Below are 18116 nucleotides of genomic sequence, written 5' to 3'. Positions count from 1 at the left end.
AGATGAGAGCCCATGGAATTACAGGAAAGATATTAGAATGGGTGGAGCATTGGCTGATAGGCAGAAAGCAAAGGGTGGGAATATAGTGATCCTATTCTGATTGGTTGCCGGTTACTAGTGGTGTTCTGCAGGGGTCGGTGTTGGGGCTGCTTCTTTTTACAATATATATCAATGATTTAGATTATGGATTAAATGGTTTTGTGGCTAAATTTGCGGATGATACCAAGATAGGTGGAGGAGCAGGAAGTGTTGAAGAAACGGAAAGGTTGCAGAGAGACTTGGTCAGTTTAGGAGAGTGGGCAAAGAAATGGCAGATGAGATACAATGTTGAGAAATATACGGTTCTACATTTTGGAAGAAGAAATAATTGGGCAGATTATTATTTAGATGGGGAGAAAATTCAAAAATCGGAAGTGCAAAGGGACTTGGGGGTCCTCGTGCAAGATACCCTAAAGGTTAACCACCAGGTTGGATTGGCAGCAAAGAAAGTGAATGCTTTGTTGGCATTCATTTCAAGAGGAATAGCGTATAAGGAGATGTTGATGAAGCTCTATGGGGCACTGGTGAGACCTCATTTGGAATACTGTGTGAAGTTTTGAGCCCCCTATCTTAGAAGGGATGTACTGATGTTGGCGAGAGTTCAGAGAAAATTTACGAGGATGATTCCTGGAATGCAGGGGCTAACATGAGGAGCGTTTGTCGGTTCCTGGACTGTATTCATCAGAGTATAGAAGAATGAGAGGGGGTCTCATAGAAACATTTCGAATGTTGAAAGGGTTGGACAGAGTAGATGTGGAAAGGCTGTTTCCCTTGGTGGGTGAGTCCAGGACAAGAGGCCACAGTCTTAGAATTAGAGGGTACCCATTTAAAACAGAGATGAGGAGCAATTTTTTTAGTCAGAGGGCTGTGGAGTTATGGAATTCGTTACCACATACAGCTGTGGAGGCTGATCATTGAGGGTGTTGAAGGAGGAGATTGATAGGTATCTAATTAGTCAGGGTACTAAGGAATATGGGAAAAAAACCAGAAATTGGAACTAATGGGAGAATAGTTTAGCTCATGGTGGAGTGGCAGAGCAGACTTGATGGGCCGAATGGCCTACTTCTGCTCCTTTGTCTTGTGATCTTGTGACAGCCACATCCTCAAATGAATAAAATAAAATTCCAGGGACTTGAGCACAAAATCTAGGCTGTGAAATCAGTACAAGCAACAAGGAAGGTCCTGCATTATCTGTGGCACTGATGTCTAGATAGCAATAGTTAGGATGCTTTGAGATCTCATTTCATCAGTTTTAAAACACCTCAGATGTCCCAGGGGTATAAAACCTGTTAATGGATGCTGCCTGAGCTGCTGAGTTCCTTCAGCATTTTGTGCGTGTTACTCAAGTAAATGCAAGCATCTGTTTGTAAAATGCTGTCTTTCAATAACAAAAGGTGAAAGATTAGGTTGGGGACAGTGCACCCAAATATTGTTGATCCACTTTTGTGCAAGCTAGAAAAGTGGACTAAATCCTGCTGTTAAATCATCAACATGATGAAAGGCAATCTTTGGTCTGCCTGGAACTGGTTGGTCCTACACCATAGCAAGATGAGCACTGATTAAAGAGGCCATGTGAGTGGCATGGGTGATCTGTGATTCGAATACATTGACGTGCAGGCACCATGTAAAGAAAGATGTGTTATGATTGCACTGGATTTCTTGTGTATGTACATCTGTATGAATGAAGTTCACTTCTGAAATAAAGTGGGAGAGAGCAAAACAAGTAAAAGAAACCTTGTTATGACCTTTGTTGAAAGGTAACATTCTATCTTATAATGGGAATTCATATAACTAGTTTTACAATACCTTCAACTACATTGTAAGGAATAGAGCTTCATCTGTCTGTTGAAATATACATGTAAGTCCTTGATGTTGAGGTTAGCACACAGTTATCCTGCTTAGCATTACCCTGTAGAGAGCTGGCTTGTTACAGCACTTGTGCTCCTCCAGTACAAACACAATTATAAACTACTCGTGCAGTGTCGGGCTGGAATCCTCTTGGGAGTTCCTGCCATCTGCTGCCATGCCTCCAGCAATGGTTCAGAGTGGAAAGGCTGCCTGAAAGGACTGGTTCTAGGCAGGCTGGCATGACTGGTTGCCTCTGTTCCATGATGCTTCCTGGTGGGCCAGTGCTGGTGACTGCCATTGCCTCTCCTTACTGTGTGCACAATGTGATTGCTCTCTGGTAACAAGCTCCCTAGGGTGGGAAATCCGACTGCAGACTAATGAAGAGGTAGGGAGACACCACCTTCTATCACATACAACAGGGGGTGATGGGAGAAATAGTAGCATCTGGATAGGTGAACATATGGAGCAGATTCTGCCAGTCCCTAATGAGGGTTCACATTGCCCGGGGTGAATCCCTGTGCACGATATGTGCCAGCTGAGTGGCTGCACAGCCTGTCCGAAACCAAACCTGAGAAGCACCTTTTTTATGTACATTGCTGATGGACTGTAAGGTTCCAGAGAAAAGGAGGGCATGTCTAGTTATTATCCCCATGAATATCAGTGTCTGGCTCAGCTCTGGTGGGTATAAAAGTTGGGAATTTATGGTGCGATTGTACAGGACACTGGCAAGGCTGCACTTGGGAGCATCATGCTCAGTTTTGGTCGCCCTCCTATAGGAAAGATGTTATTAAACTGGAAAGAATGCAGAAAATACTTACAAGGATATTGCCTGGAATTGAGGGACTGAGATACTGGAAGAGGTTGAGAGAGAATGGACTGCCAGAGGAAGTGGCTGAGGCAGGTACTATTACAACTTTTAAAAGACAGTTGAACCAGCACATGGATAGGAAAGGTTTGGAAAGTTATGGGTCAAATATTAGCAAATGGGACTAGATTGGATGGGGAAACTTGGTCAACATGGATCAATTGGGCAAAGGTAAAAAGACTCTAATGGGAGTTATATACAGGCCTCCAAACAGTAGCCAGGATGTGGGGTAGAAATTACAATGGGAGTGGAAAAGGCAATTATCATGAAGGATTTCAATATGCAGGTAGATTGGGAAAATTAGGTTGGTGCTGGATCCCAAGTGAAGAAATTTGCAGAATGTCTATGAGATAGCTTTTCAGAGCAGCTTGTGGTTGAGGCCACTAAGGAAAAAGAAATTCTGGATTGGGTGCCATGCAATGAACCTGATTTGATTAGGGAGCTTAAGGTAAAAGAACACTTAGGAGTCAGTACTCATAATGTGATAGAATTAATCCTGCAGCTTGAGAGGGAGAAGCTAAAATCAGATATCTCAGTATTACAATGCAGTAAAGGGAATTAAAAAGGCATGAGAGAGGAGCTGGCCAAAGTTGATTGGAAGGGGACACAAGCAAGGATGACAGCAATGGCTGAGTTTCTGGAAACAATTCAGAATGCACAGGACAGATACATCTCAAAGAAGAAGCTACTCTAAAGGGAGGATAAATTAACAGCAGCTGCAAGGGAAGTCAAATCAGTATAAAAGCAAAAGGGAAAGCATATAATGTAGTAAAAAGTAGCGTGAAGTTTGAGGATTGGGAAGCTTTTAAAAATCAAAAGAAGCCAACTAAAAAAAGCCATCAGGATATAAAAGATGAATTATGAAGGTTTGCTAGCCAATAATATGAAAGAGGATACCAAAGGTTTTCTCAGATATATACAGAATAAGACAGAGGAGTGTGTAGATATCGGACTGCTGATTTCAGATATCATAGTAATGGGGGCAGAGAAATGGCAAGAACTTACTAAGTATTTTGCGTCAATTGTCACTGTGAAGACACCAGTAGTTTGCCTGAAATTCGAGAGTTTTGGAGGGGATGAAGTAAGTATAATTGCTATTACAAATGAGAAGGTGCTTAGGAAGCCAAAAGGTCTGAAGGTAGATAAGTCACCTGGACCAGATTGACTACACCTCAGCGTTCTGAAAAGGGTAGCTGACGAGATTATGGAGGTATTAGTAATAATCTTTCAAGAATCACTAGATCCTGAAACAGTTCCAGAGGACTGGAAAATTACAAATGTCACTCCATTCTTTAATGGGGTGGGGGGGGGGGAGAAGGGAAAAACAGGAAAGTATAGGCTAGTTAGCCTGACTTCAGAGATTGGGAAGATGTTGGAGTCGATTACTAAGGATGAGGTTTTGGGAAGTCAGCATGGTTTCTTAAGGGGAACTCTTACCTGACAACTCATTCTTTGAGGAAATAACAGGCAGGATAGACAAAGGAGAGTCAGTGGATGTTGCTTACTTGACATTCAGAAGGCCTTCGATAAGGTGCAGCACATGAGGCTGCTTAACAAGATGAGAGCCCATGGTATTACAAAAAAGACACTAACATAGAAGATTGGCTGATTGGTAGAGGCAAAGAGTGGAAATAAAGGAGGGGGACTGGTGACTAGTGATGCTCCACAAGGGCCAGTGTTGGCACTACTTCTTTTCAAGTTATATGTAAATGATTTGGACAATGAAATTGATGGCTCTGTGGCTAGGTTTGTGGATGATACAAAGATAGGTGGAAGGGCAGGTCATGTTGAGGAAGCAGGGAGTCTGCAAAAGGACTTTGATAGAATAAGAGAATGGGCAAAGAAGTGGCAGATGGAATATAGTGTAGTGAAGTGTATGGTCATGCACTTTGATAGAAGAAATAAAGGAATATGTTCAGAAATTCAGAAATCAGAGGTGAAAAGCAATTTGGGAGTCCTTGTGCAGGATTCCCTAAAGGTTAACATGCAGGTTGAGTTGGTGCCAAGGAAAGCAAATGCAATGTTAGCATTCATTTCAAGAGGACTATGACGTAATGCTGAGGATTTATAAGGCATTGGTCTGACCACACTTGGAGTACTATGAGCAGTTTTGGGCCCTTTATTCAATAAATGATGTGCTGGCATTGGAGAGAGACCAGAGGAGGCTTGTGAGAATGATCCCGTGAATGAAAGGGTTAATGTATAAGGAACATTTAATGGCTCTGTTCTTGTACTCACTGGTGCTTGGAAGAATGACGAAGCATCTCATTGAAACACATCAAAAATTGGAAGTCCTGGATAAAGTGAATGTGGCAACGATGTTTTCTATAGCCGGGGAGTCTAGGACCGGAGGGCACAGCCTCAGAATACAAGGACATCTCTTTACAACAGAGATGAGGAGGAATTTCTTTAGCCAGAGGGTGGTGAATCTGTTGAATTAGTTGCCACAGAGAGCTGTGAAGGGCAAGTCATCGGGTATATTTAAAGCGGACGTTGATAGTGTTGGCCAGAAAGAATGACAATCTACAAATCAGTGAATTCAAATGAATCAAGGACAGTGGAAGCAGTCTTTGTTCTTGCTGCATGCTTGGGGATGGAGGCTGCCATTTTGTGAAGACACTCTAGTCTCCATTTTGTGAGCTTGACATGCTGGGCTTGATCAATGTTTTAAAGAAGACACAATGATTCTTCAGGTAACCTGCTGGACTGGAGATCATTTCTAAATAAGAAAACCAAACTCTTGGGTACTCTTTATTCCCTTCAAAAGTAAAACTATGCAATACACCACTTGAATTATCTGTTTCTTTGCTACTATGAAACCCTGGCATGTTGTTTTAAGAGTCCAGGCATAGTAGGTTTGTGAATGTTGGGGTTGATGCCTGCCTGAAGTGAGTCCAGCTCACTGCTGATTGAGAACAAAGAGCCATAAATTATCGACTGTCACTTGATGGGAAGGGGGCAATAAATTGATGCTGGCTTGGAGCAGAGCCAATAACAAGGTGTTAAAGGACAGACACATGGCCTGTGGCCAATGACACTGGAATGTGATATTTGAATTGATAAGGAATGGATATAAAAGTGGATGCTTTGTGTGTGCTTGCAGCGGCAACTTCAAAGAATAACCATTGCAGATACAAGCGTAAGTAACCCTGTGTGAAACACGTGGCGAGTGAACTGGGACAACGAGGAACGACTGGCCAGTGTAAACTCCCTTGCCTAGGTAATACCTTTGCTATTGTTTGACTGTTCAGGAGAGTCAGGGATACTTAGTGGGTGTGCACACAAGGTATTTCGAGTATGAATTCACATACTTGTTAGTTTGAACAATAAAGGTACTCGTCAGTAAATACAGATCTCTCTGTGCCTCACTAAGCATCATTGTTAAGTAGAAGTAGTAGTTTTTTTACAATAGTAAGGGTAAAGATTATGGGGAGAAGTAAGGAGATTGGGGTTAAGAGGCAGAATAAATCAGCCATAATGGACTGGCTGAGCAGACTTGATGAGTTGATCTACCTAATTCTGCTCCTAAGTCTTACTGTTGTATTATAGGGCATGTTTATATATAGTTGGTGCATATACTGGGTACAAAAGAAAGGAGCTTAGTTATATCTGTATTTTTATTATTTATATGAAGTCCTCTCCCTTGACTTTCATGAATGTGAACATAATATATTTCTATATTTCACTTTTTTCTCTGACTGTGGTTCAAAAAAATACCCTCATTGACAGTTTTAATTGATTTTTATTTTCTTCCAGCTTTGCAATACAGAACCTATAAAATAGCATTTAACCCATCAGACAAGTCAGGAGAGCAAAGAGCTGAATTTCACTGCCTGCTTTCCATCCATACCCCTACTGTTTTTATTCCTTCAGGTAATTACTAAATTCCCTCGGAAAAGTTAAAATTGAATCTGCTTCCCCTACGTCTGTCAGGCAGTGCTCTTAAGATCACAACAGCTCAATGTAACAAGTCTCCTCAAATCTCATTTCTCAGTATGTTTAATTCAATTAAAAAACATGCATGAGTTATGCGGATAACACACACTAATATATTCTAAACATCTGGCTGTACAATATACTCCAATCACTGTACATGATATACGTGCTTCACTTTAAATGTTGCATTTATTTATTGGAATGGTTTATTGATTAAGAAAAAAAATCGCAACTTTCATTTACTTGGTATCTCCATAAACTATGAATGATAAAACACTAAAAATAGTGATCTAGTGAGACACGAGATCCTTTAATAATATTCTTCGTCTGACGGGGTAGAATGATAAACATTGCTAATATTTTTGAACAATGATAATTAAGCCTCAGGTTCTTGCAGTAGAGAACAAGGAGCTTATTACAAATAACCCTATCTGAATTAGTGTGCAAATGTTCTATGTTTTGCTTCTCTTTCTGTTCTATTATCATCTGCTTTTTTACATCCTTACTTTTCTCATCATCATTCCGTCCTTCTCACCTTCCCTTTGTTCTTTTCTTCCCCGCTACTTTTTCCTCTAGCTTTTAAATGGTTAATCACCAACATCTTACATTTCTGAAAGCTCCTCACTTTGTTACTCCACACTTCCCACTTGATCTGAACCTTTACTGCTTTTCATTTTTGGTGTTATGTAACTGTTGATCCAGTAGTTCATCCCATCTCATTTATTTACTACAACACAGGGGGCAGCCATTTAGACAACTGATCTATCCCATTTCTCAGCAGACCAATCAAGTCGATTAAAGTCTGTCCCGAGCCTTGTGGCCCATCAGGCCGGTGCTTATGCCGGTTTCTGTGGCGTGAAGCGACTGAGAGTACGAGACTCCCCCCCCCCCCCACCCCGGATAGGATCCAGGATGGTTATTTGAAGGAGTTAGATAACCTAGCAGCCTATCTTTCAGGATGGGATCTAAGAGGACATCAGAGCACTCAGAGGAAACCACTATCCATAGGAAGAATGTGCAAACGACACATATGCTATGCCAGAGATCATAATTGAATTTTGGAGCTGAAGCTGAAAGACAGTGACTCTGAAAGAGGTGCCACTGTGCCATGTTTCTTTAGGAGAATGCAGCTGGTCAGTTGTGGCTGTGATTGAGACCAAGAGCACCGATGGGGGGAGTGGATTATACCTGCAATTCAACCTCTTATAACCCACATCTTGCAACGGTCGCCACAAAGATCTTAACTGAGATGGTCGTGTACAACCCAAACCACCAGCAAGTGTTGTAGTGAAAGAATGAGATGGGTACTCACGCTTGGAGTGCTTGTCACACAGTGCTGAGGCCCGCATGTCACACAGTCGGATTGTTCCTTTACTGCTGCTGTACACAAACGTATTACAGTGATGCGGGTGGAATTCTGCTGCTGTTATCACCTCTGTCAACTCCTCCATGTTGGCAGGCTTTATATCTACAATGTCTGAAAAGCCATGGATTAAGGCAGCAACAGGACTCAAGTAAAATGTCAGATTTCCAGGTACAATGTTACGTTCTACCCCTGTACCCTTAGTGCACTTCTTACACTGATAGATTCTTAGAGCAATGGAAATCTAAACCTCTGCAGTAACTCTAAACCTCCTTCCATCACTGAGCCGGTGATATTAAACCTGATTCTGACACTACCTCTGATGTGCCTCTTAACTGGAACCCTGGGAAAGATGCCCCGTGATTCTATTCAAAACTATTTTCATCATTTTCAAAGAAGCATAATTTTTACAAAGGCACAGTCCTCCTCATGTTCTCTTTCTATTCATGGCTCTTCAGTCTCTTTGCAATTTTTCTTAGCGGTTCTCCATCTAAACTTCTGCCAGTAATGGCCCTACCACTCGTTGTCTAGCATGTCAATCCTCATAGTGGACCAACTTCCCTAAGCCAGAGGGATGGTGGATAACTATTTGGTTGAATAAATCAGTTTCCCAAGCTTTATTCTATCAGAATTTGAATCATATTTATTATCACCGAATTACATGATGTGAAATTTGTTTTGTGACAGCAGTACCTAATGACATAAAATTACAATATATGGTGCAAAAATAAATAGTGCAAAAAACAATTCAAAAATCTGATGGCAGTGGAGAAAGAAGCTATTTCTGAATTGTTGAATAAGGGTCTTTCATATCGCTTCTCCCTGATGTTAGTGAGCATGAACCAAATGATAAGGGCCCTTAGTGATATATGCAAATTTTTGCGGCACTGCCTCTTGGAGATGTCCTCGATGGTGGGAAGGAATGTGCATGTGATGGACTGAGCCAGAACCCTCTGCAGCCTATTGTGATCCTGTGCATCGGAGACAACATACCAGGCTATGAGGCAACCAGAGAGTCTGCTTCTCTCTCTCACAGGAGGTTATCTGTACACTTACCAGCGTCTCTCAGTCCCTTTCTCCCTCAGAAGGACATTTCCAGACTCACTGGGATCTCTCAGTCACTCTCTCTCCAGTAACTAGAATATAAAAGCAAGGGCGTAATGCCGAGGCTTTATAAAGTACTGCTGTTGCCAGCACTTTTGGGCCCCTAATCAAAAAAAAGGATACACTGACATTGGAGAGGGTTGGAAGGAGGTTCACGAACATGATTCCAGGATTGAAAATTTTGTCACATGAGGAGCATTAGATGGCTTTGAGCCTCTACTCACTGAAATTCAGAAGGATGGGGGGGGCAGTCTTCATTGAAATCTATCAAATGTTGAAAGGCCTTGTTAAAATAGATGTTTCCTTTGGTGGGAGAGCCTAAGACCAGAGGACACAGCTTCAGAATAGGGAGACATCCTTTTAGAATGGAGATGAGGAGGAATTTCATTAGCCAGAGAGTGGTGAATCTGTGGAATTCATTGCCACAGGCAGCTGTGGAGGCCAAGTCATTGGGTATATTTAAGGCAGAGACTGATAGATTCTTGATTAGTCAGGGTATGAAGGGATACAGGGATAAATCAGGAGATTGGGGCTGATAGGGAAAGGGATCAGCCATGATGGAATAGTGGAGTAGACTCGATGGGCAAAATGGCCTAATTCTGCTCCAATACTTTATGGTCTTATGTGCAGAGCAGATACCATACCAAACTGTTATGTATCCAAACAGAATACTTTCTATGGTACATGGTAAGAGTTGACAGGGACATGCTAAATTTCTTTAGCCTCCTGAGGAAGTAGAGACACTTGTGAGCTTTCCTGGCCGTGCCATCTACATGGTTGGACCAGGAAAGGTAATTGGCGGTGTTCACACCTGGAAACATGAAGCTCTCAACCCTCTAAACCTCAACACCTTTGATATAGACAAGAGAATGTGCACCACCCCCATTTCTGAAGTCAATGGCCAGCTCTTTTGTTGACATTGAGGGAAAGGTTGTTGTCACGACACCATGTCACTAAGCTCTCTATCGCCTTACTGTACTCTGACTCTTAGTTATTTGAGGTGTGGCCCACTACAGTGGTATCATTTTCAATCTGCAACATGTGCATTTTCGGGATGTGGGAGGAAACTGGAGCACCAAAGAGATAGTCATAAGGAGAAAGTATAAAATTCACATGAACAGCATCCAATATCAGGAGCAAAGCCAGAATGCTGTGCAGGTGCAGTGAAGCAACAGCTCTACAACCTGTGCCATTGGCTTTGGGAAGGTGGTACACACTGAAGATGGAATGCTGGGTGACCAATGTTAGTGCAGTTGCCGGTATGAGGCTAGATGGTGGAACCTGCATGAAAGCTTGCCATTAGACTGGAGAATCCTAAATGGAGAGATAATGGAGATAACTGTGCCTCTGTCAAAATGATGTTCTTTCCAAACAAGCAAAAATCGCTGCAAATAAAAGTGATGGCAACTTCTCTGCTGATGTTTCGCTCCAAGTAGAGAGCTATAACCCATATATTCAAATCAAGCTTAAGGAAGATCTTGTCCTGATCTATACCTGAGTTCCGCAAGTTCCTTGTGATGAGGAAGTAGTGATTCAATTGCTCTTCATACTGGGTCTGAAAAGACCAGTGCCAGATAGAATGTAACCAATTGTCAAGGGATCAGCATCAATAATTGCCCATATCAACCAGAGGTTGTCACTGACTTGAACTGGACCTTCATACCACACTGGGTCAGCATAGTAAGGGGTTGTATGGATAAGTCACCATCTCTTCTCACCCAAATGTCTCTCTTTCCCTTTGGAAAGTTTTCACTTCTATTTTGTAAAAAAAAAGTTTCTGTTAAAAAAAATTACTTTTAACTTTTATTAAGATATTTACAAATTTCTCATATTAAAATGTGACTATCCTTGTCCAGGATGCTCTCCAGTCCCTGGGGTGCCCAAACATTCTGAAAAGCCTCCCAAGAGCCAGTAAACATGGAGTCAGGATTTCAAGAGTTATAGAATTCTGTGAATATACCAAACATTAATTGAAACAAGAACCAGTTTTCAGTTTTTAATGTAAATTACAAGCAGTAACCCATCTGAAATTAAAAGGGCAGCTTTGTAAGTAAACAACAGTCTACAACACACAGACTACTAGCCCATAGCAGGAGGCTGAATGCACAAAGAGATATGGTTTGTAAAGTGTAGTGAACAGTTGTAAGGTGTTGGGGATAGAGAGGGGAGTGAGGAGTCAGATTAGGGTTTAGAGACAGGGATGTGGAGGAATCAGACAACAGGCGTCCGCTCTGTGCTCAAAGTCCATCGTCGTGGTAGGGTAACGAAGGACAATCAGAGTCCAGGTCTTCACTCTGTGCTTGAAAGCCAGAGATGTGGATGGGTGATGAAGGACATTGTGAATTTCAGGCTGTTTGAAGTCAGTGGGTCTGAGGTCGGATGTCCGTGCAAACAAAAGGCACGAGGACCAGTCAATCGACGAGCCTGGAGTTTGGGATCCTGTCATCGGCTAGTCTGGCATCTATACTGAAGATTGAAGCCCGAAGGTCAAGTGGAAGTCTGGGAGTAAAAGCCTGGAGACTGGAGGCCTGTCCTAGAGTTGGAGGTGTGTGTGTGTGAGTGTGTGTCTGTGCGCGCATGTGTGCGTGTCTGTGAGTATGTGTGGGTGTGTGCGTGTGTGTGTGTGTGTGTGTGTGTGTGTGTCTCTCTGTGGGTGTGTGTGTGGGTCGCGCATGTGTGTCTCTGTGGGTGAGAGTGTGTGTGTGTCTGTGAGTGTGTGTGTGTGTGAGTGTGAGTGTCTCTGTGGGTGTGTGTGTGTCTGTGAGTGTGTGAGTGTGTGTGTCTCTGTGGTTGTGTGTGTGTCTGCGTCGGTGTGTGTGTGTGTGTGTGAGGGCGTGTGTCTCTGTGGGTGTGGGTGTCTATGAGTGTGTGTGCGTGTGTCTGTGGGTGTGTGTGTGTCTGTGTCTGTGTGTCTCTGTGGGTGACTCTGTGTGTGTGTGTCTGTCTGTCTCTGTGCATGTGTGTGTGTCTGTGTTTGTGTGTGTTTCTGTGGGTGAGTGTGTGCGCGCGCGCGCGTGTGTGTGTGTGTGTGTGTGATTGTGAGTGTGTGTCTGTGAGTGTGTGTGTCTGTGTGCGTGTGTGTGTGAGTGTGTGTGTCTCTGTGGGTGAGTGTGTGTGTGTGTGTGTCTGTCTGTCTGTCTCTGTGCGTGTGTGTGTGTCTGTGTTTCTGTGGGTGAGTGTGTGCGTGTGTGTCTGTCTCTGTGTGTGTGAGTGTGTAAGGAGGTTGTTTTGCTGTTACTATTTTGTTGCTTGTTGTGTTCTGTGTTGTTCTGCCAAGCATTGTGGGCAGACTATGTTGGCGCTAGAATATGAGGAGTCACTTGCAGGAGACCCAGCACATCCTTAGTTGTGTTGCTGTTATTGCAATACAATGCTGCATTTCAAAACAGGCTGATGAAGAGGTCCCCCAACCAACACTCCCACCACCACTCCATGAACTATGTGCCAGAAGGTCAGGACTATATGACTTAAGTGAGTCATATATGCATGCATTACTAAATGACAATAAAAGAGAACTGTTTGTCTTCATAATCTAATCTAATCTAAGTGCAACCAGAATTTGAGGAATATCCCCTTCAAATACTCAAAGGGGGGCTGCAACCTCCATATGAAGGATACTGAAACTTCGGTTTGTGATCTCTAGGTGCCAAAGGTTTATCCTCAAGTCATCGGCCGACATGTAGGTCTCATAGTCGCTATTAACCGAAATGGAGTTGATGTGATATGTGTGAGCATTGGCAAACACTCTTCTGGGACTGGCCTCCACCATTAGATCCATGGGTCTCAGCACTGGCACCTGGGGACAAGAACACACAGCACTTGAGCATCAAGCTGCAAGAGTTCAGCAGAACAATAAGTCAAACAGCCCTTCACATCATGGTCCCAATAGCTCTCCAGCCTCAAGATCGTGATCTCCTCCAAAAAGAAATAGGTGAATTCAAACTCTCGAGTGGCAGGAACCGATGTCACATGTCAAGGTGAAAAGTGCAAGTTTCTGGTTACTATCTATTCACAAAAAATCGTCTGTCTTGTACCAAAGACAAAGTGCTCATCGGTAGTTAGAAAGTTATACAACATGGGAACAGGCCTTTCAATCCAATTCATCCAAGTTGACCAAGGTATTATCTGAACTCAAACTTCACTTCAAAACTCAAAATAAGTACATTATTTAAGTACATATACGTCATGATATACAACCCTGGGATTCATTTTCTTGTGGGCATTCACAGTAAACACAAGAAACACAACAGAATCAAAGAACAACCATACTCAACAGGATGGACAAACAACCAATGTGCAAACGACAAAAAACTGTATAAGTACAAAAAGAAAGAAAATAATAATAATAATAATGAATAAATATGCTTTGAAATAATTCCTATCCATGTAGTTGTTCAAATGTCTTCTTAACATTGTAATTGTGCCTGCTTCTGTCAGTTTTTCCTGTATGGCCATTATTCCTTGTATGAAAAAGATTCCCCACAGGTTCCCTTTAAAATTTCTTCTCTCACCTTAAACCTAAATCCTGTAGTTTTAGACTCCCCTATCCTGGAAAAGATTTGAAATTCTCTACATTATTAACCCCCCTCATGATTTTATAAAACTCTAATCCAAGGTACTTTCTGTTTTACAACAGCTACAGAGCCCTGCCATTCACTGTCTTGCCCTGCTTTTAACTTACCAAAATACATCACTTCACACTTGTCCAAGTTAAATTCCATCTGACATACACTTTGCCCACTTTCCCAGTCGATCTAGATCCTGTTCTACCCCAATCTTTTTCACTTAACCAACTTTACAGAACAAGCCCACAGAATCAACCCAGTATTATTTTACAAGCAGGGAGGAAAATGCATACTATATAATCTGTCAGATACTCTTCCTGGAATCTGACCAATTCTTTAAAAGCACTTCAGTCCTCAAGAGTATTTTACGAGGTAAACTTAAAAGACAACAGTAACTATTAGGGGTAAAAAAAAAGGGAAAACCTCTTCATGCGATCCTCTGATAGGTTAGACATTAACCTTTCCCCACATCAGGAACACATTCCCTCCCTGTTCACTTTCTGTAACTTTATATCTCACAGAAATCATTGAGCAATTTCTTTTTTGCTTCTCTCTTAACCAAAGTAATAAAATTAAAGTTGGGATGAAGAGAAGAGGAGGGAGTGAGGGACGGAACAAGGGAGAGAGGTTGATTAAAGTTGGGATGAAGAGAAGAGGAGGGAGTGAGGGACGGAACAAGGGAGAGAGGTTGATTAAAGTTGGGATGAAGAGAAGAGGAGGGAGTAAGGGACGGAACAAGGGAGAGAGGTTGATCATCCACTGAATCTCACAGCCCACTGTGTTTGCACCAGCTCTTCAAAACACTTCTCTAAAATTTCCAACTATATAGTCACACTGAACCCAGCAATACCCTAACCGTTATATAATAACAGAGAACACCTGCAGTACTATACCTGTGTTTTACAATGTCGGACTGTACCCAGCAATACCTTACCTGTCATATAATAACAGAGAACACCTGCAGTACTATACCTGTTGTGACAAAAGAACCAGGTATCAGAAGATTGATGCCGATAAGAGGACAATGGGGGAACCTTCAAGAGATGTTAATGAGAGGCAAGAGGGATTAACGGAAAGGAGACACAGTTCCAAGTATTGTCAGAGACCGGGGCTTTGAACCCTGAACTGTTTGAAGTTTGATGGACAGGCGATACCCCAGCAGGGGGATAAAACGGGACAGGTTCGCTAAGGCAACAGACACACGACTTCACAAGGTAACGAGACCTTGAAAACGGTGTGCCCCCCCCCCACTAGTTGGTGGGAGTTTTTGGAGGTCTGGACGTAGGACCAGCCATAGACGCACAGGGTAGAAAGGTACGGATCGGCGGGAACCTGGTGTATGTGTCCACCCTTGCCTGGGTGCTGGGTTCACCGCAGAAGAACGATCGTATCTGGAACGGAGGGGTCACAGTCGGTGACCTCAGAAGACATTATAAAGGGCTCGCCCGAAAGCTGACTGCGAGGAATACCGAAGGTCTGTTGGAATCCGATTTGAATATTCATTCGTTCTCTCTCTTCCTCCCCCCCAACAGCACAACAGTGATTACTGTGAACTGAACTGAACTCAACTGAACTGAACTTTGCGTCACTTGAAACTGGTCATTTACCCCTAGACGGCGATAGAGCTTGATTGATCCTATTATCCTAGTTCTGTGTACATGTGTGTTTATCATCGCTAAACTGTTGCATTTATTATCCTTTTGATTAGAGTACTGTGTTGCTTATTTCTTTAATAAAACTTTCTTAGTTCCAGTAATCCAGACTCCAACTAAGTGGTCCATTTCTGCTGGTTTGGCAACCCAGTTACGGGGTACGTAACACTGTGTTTTACAATGTTGGACTGTACTTAGCAGTACCGTTCCCGGTATATAATGCCAATCTGTACACAGCAGTCCTAGTAAGGATCAACCAACTTTCTTTTCAGATAATGGGAAGCCCCAAATCATTTAGAATTACTGGCAAGCTAAGAAAAATCCCAGAGATTTATGGCCTGCTTTGCGAGATGGGAGGGGGGGGCGGCGGTGGGATTTAGTGCAGAAATATAATTGATCTTTGGGATGGGTGATGAGGGATCAAAAGTCCAAAGACCCAGCAGGGAAGCAAAGCCAAGCGTGGCCCCTGCCAAGGAAAGAGCTGTGTTCACCTAGTTGTCTCACGTCATTAACCACTGCAACATTTGCAATATAGACCTTGCAGGTAATACTTCCCATGATCTCTGTGGATGATGGGCTCAGTAATACAAAGATACTTCACACAAGTTACTTCATAATAACATCAGAGAAAGCAGAGCTTGGGGCAAGGAACATATATCACAGATACAGAATGGAGCTAGAGATAGTTATTCACTGTGGAAGGATGGACAATGGAGTTCGACAAGAATCAACATGGGAACAACAATTTACATTTTCCATTTAGACTCTGGAATTAAACACCATCTCTAACGCTGCAGGTATCACCAAATTAGAAGAGAGCAGGGAAGGGTGTGTGTGTATTTGTGTGTGTGTGTGTGTGTGTGTGTGTGTGTGTGTGTGTGAGAGTGATGTGACACACGTATCTCAATTTAAACACAGGTGTTGGGTAGTTGTTAAAAAGCAGGAGTAAAGTGCAGCAGAACAGTGAGTGTACCAGCCTTCAGTCTAAAAGACATAGCAGCTAATTTTCCCTGACAAAAATCAATGATGCATCATTTGATGTGCTTGGGTACTGCTGAGTTCCTAGAGAACTGGGTTGAGATGCTTGCTTAGAGATAAGGCAAACCCGAGGCAGCTGCCTCCATGGGAAGAGGGCATTAAAACCTCAGCAGCAGATCTGCTGGTGCAACTGAGACATTCCTCACTGAATTACTGAATGAAATCCAGTGACCCATTCCTAATTAGTCTTGCACCTTCAAAGCTCTCTGAGTGCAATGAATCAAGCACCGATGAACACTGCTCAGTATCTACAGCAAGTTCAATTACCTTTTGCATGTAATCCATGCTTTGCTGCTTTCCCTGGTTTGTATGCTAAGGAGATGCTCCAGGCGTGATGCCAGGATAGTTTGAGGGAAAGCCAGGATGCCTGATTGATCCTTTTTAACTCTTTGTTGACTCTAAATCTGTCTCACAACCTTTATTCTACTTTACAGCCTTTTTGGCCCCAAACAGCACTCAGGCTGCTCAAAGTTCAGTTCTGGGATCCTTCTACGTGGCTTTAATAATGGAACTTCAGCATACCACTTTGTAAACAACTAAATTTACTTACCATAACAAAAGGACCAGTCAGCCCATTGGCTCCATGCTGGCTGCAAGTAGAGCTATTTGGCAATTGGCTTATTATTGTCCATGTGTCAAGATGCAGTGAAACACTTCTGCATGCATGTCCTCATTCCATACATCAGCACCATGAGGTGGTACATAGGGGGAAAAGGAGTTGCCGTTACAGAGAGAGTGCAGTGCAGGTAGACATTAAGGTGCAGGCATCACAGCCAGGGATGTTGGAAATCAAGAGTTCACCTTTTAGCATGTGAGAGGTCTGTTCAAGTGTCTGTTAACAGCAGAATAGAAGCCATCCTTGAACCTGCTGATATATGCTATCAAACTCTTGCATCTTCTGCTGGAGAGGAGAGGGGAATGACTGGAATAGGAGGGGCCCTCGATTGAGCTGTCTGCTTTTCCAAGGCAGTGGGAAGTGTAAACAAAATCAACAGAGGGGAGGCTGGTTCGTGCGACGGACCAAACTGTGTTAACAATTTTCTTCAGTTTCTTGGGTTGTTCCATAAAATATTCTCTCTTTCTCTGGTTATTCTGCCACTTTCTTACTCTAAGTGTTAACTTCTTGCAGCCCGCTGACCTACCAGCATGTCTGTGGGACATGGGAAGATGAGGAGCAATTGATATGCTCTCAGGAAGAGTGTGCAAACTCCATGCCGACAGGACTGAAGGTCAGGGTTGACTCTGAGTCACTAGGAATGTGGTCTGCTGGGTCTGGAAGTGTCAGCTATGGTGCAGCATTACTCAAATGTGATTGGCAGGGACTTCACAGGCCTGGCAAACCAGTACAGACGCACAACAGCAATCAAGAATACTGCAGATATTTGGGGTATTCATCTACAAATCAAGCCCCAAGTTAAATCAACGCTTGCAAACTGAAGTCTTATGATGAAACATCACCAATTAATAGGTCATTGGTTGACCGACTATTTGCTGCACATAGATTAGTCATACCTGCTTCTTTTACAATGACAACAGTTTTGTAAAACCAATTAATCAGCAGAGGAATCCTGAAAAGTGAAAGGGATGACAGGATGTCAGGCTTCATCAATAGGCAACTGCATTTTTATTTGTTAATAAAACAGACTTAGTGGTATATTATAAAATTATGGGGGGGGGTTATATTATGAAATGTCTAAAACCAGGTG

At 42.7% G+C, this 18116-nt stretch overlaps 1 protein-coding gene across 1 annotated transcript in view; it reads right to left on the bottom strand.

Annotated features, from left to right (window-relative positions):
- Positions 1 to 18116, bottom strand: part of LOC140200342 (serine/threonine-protein phosphatase 2A 55 kDa regulatory subunit B beta isoform) — a 395776-nt gene that overhangs the window by 49139 nt on the left and 328521 nt on the right. The window contains exons 5-6 of the mRNA XM_072263535.1: positions 12774 to 12951; positions 8001 to 8165 (exon numbers count right to left, since the gene is read on the bottom strand). Coding sequence (XP_072119636.1) covers positions 8001 to 8165; positions 12774 to 12951 — 343 coding nt within the window. The remainder of the gene's footprint in view (positions 1 to 8000; positions 8166 to 12773; positions 12952 to 18116) is intronic.

This window comes from Mobula birostris, chromosome 7 (assembly GCF_030028105.1).
Source record: "Mobula birostris isolate sMobBir1 chromosome 7, sMobBir1.hap1, whole genome shotgun sequence".
Lineage (NCBI taxonomy): Eukaryota > Metazoa > Chordata > Chondrichthyes > Myliobatiformes > Myliobatidae > Mobula > Mobula birostris.
Note: the sequence above shows the minus strand (reverse complement) of the source record. Positions and strands in the feature narration are given on the sequence as shown.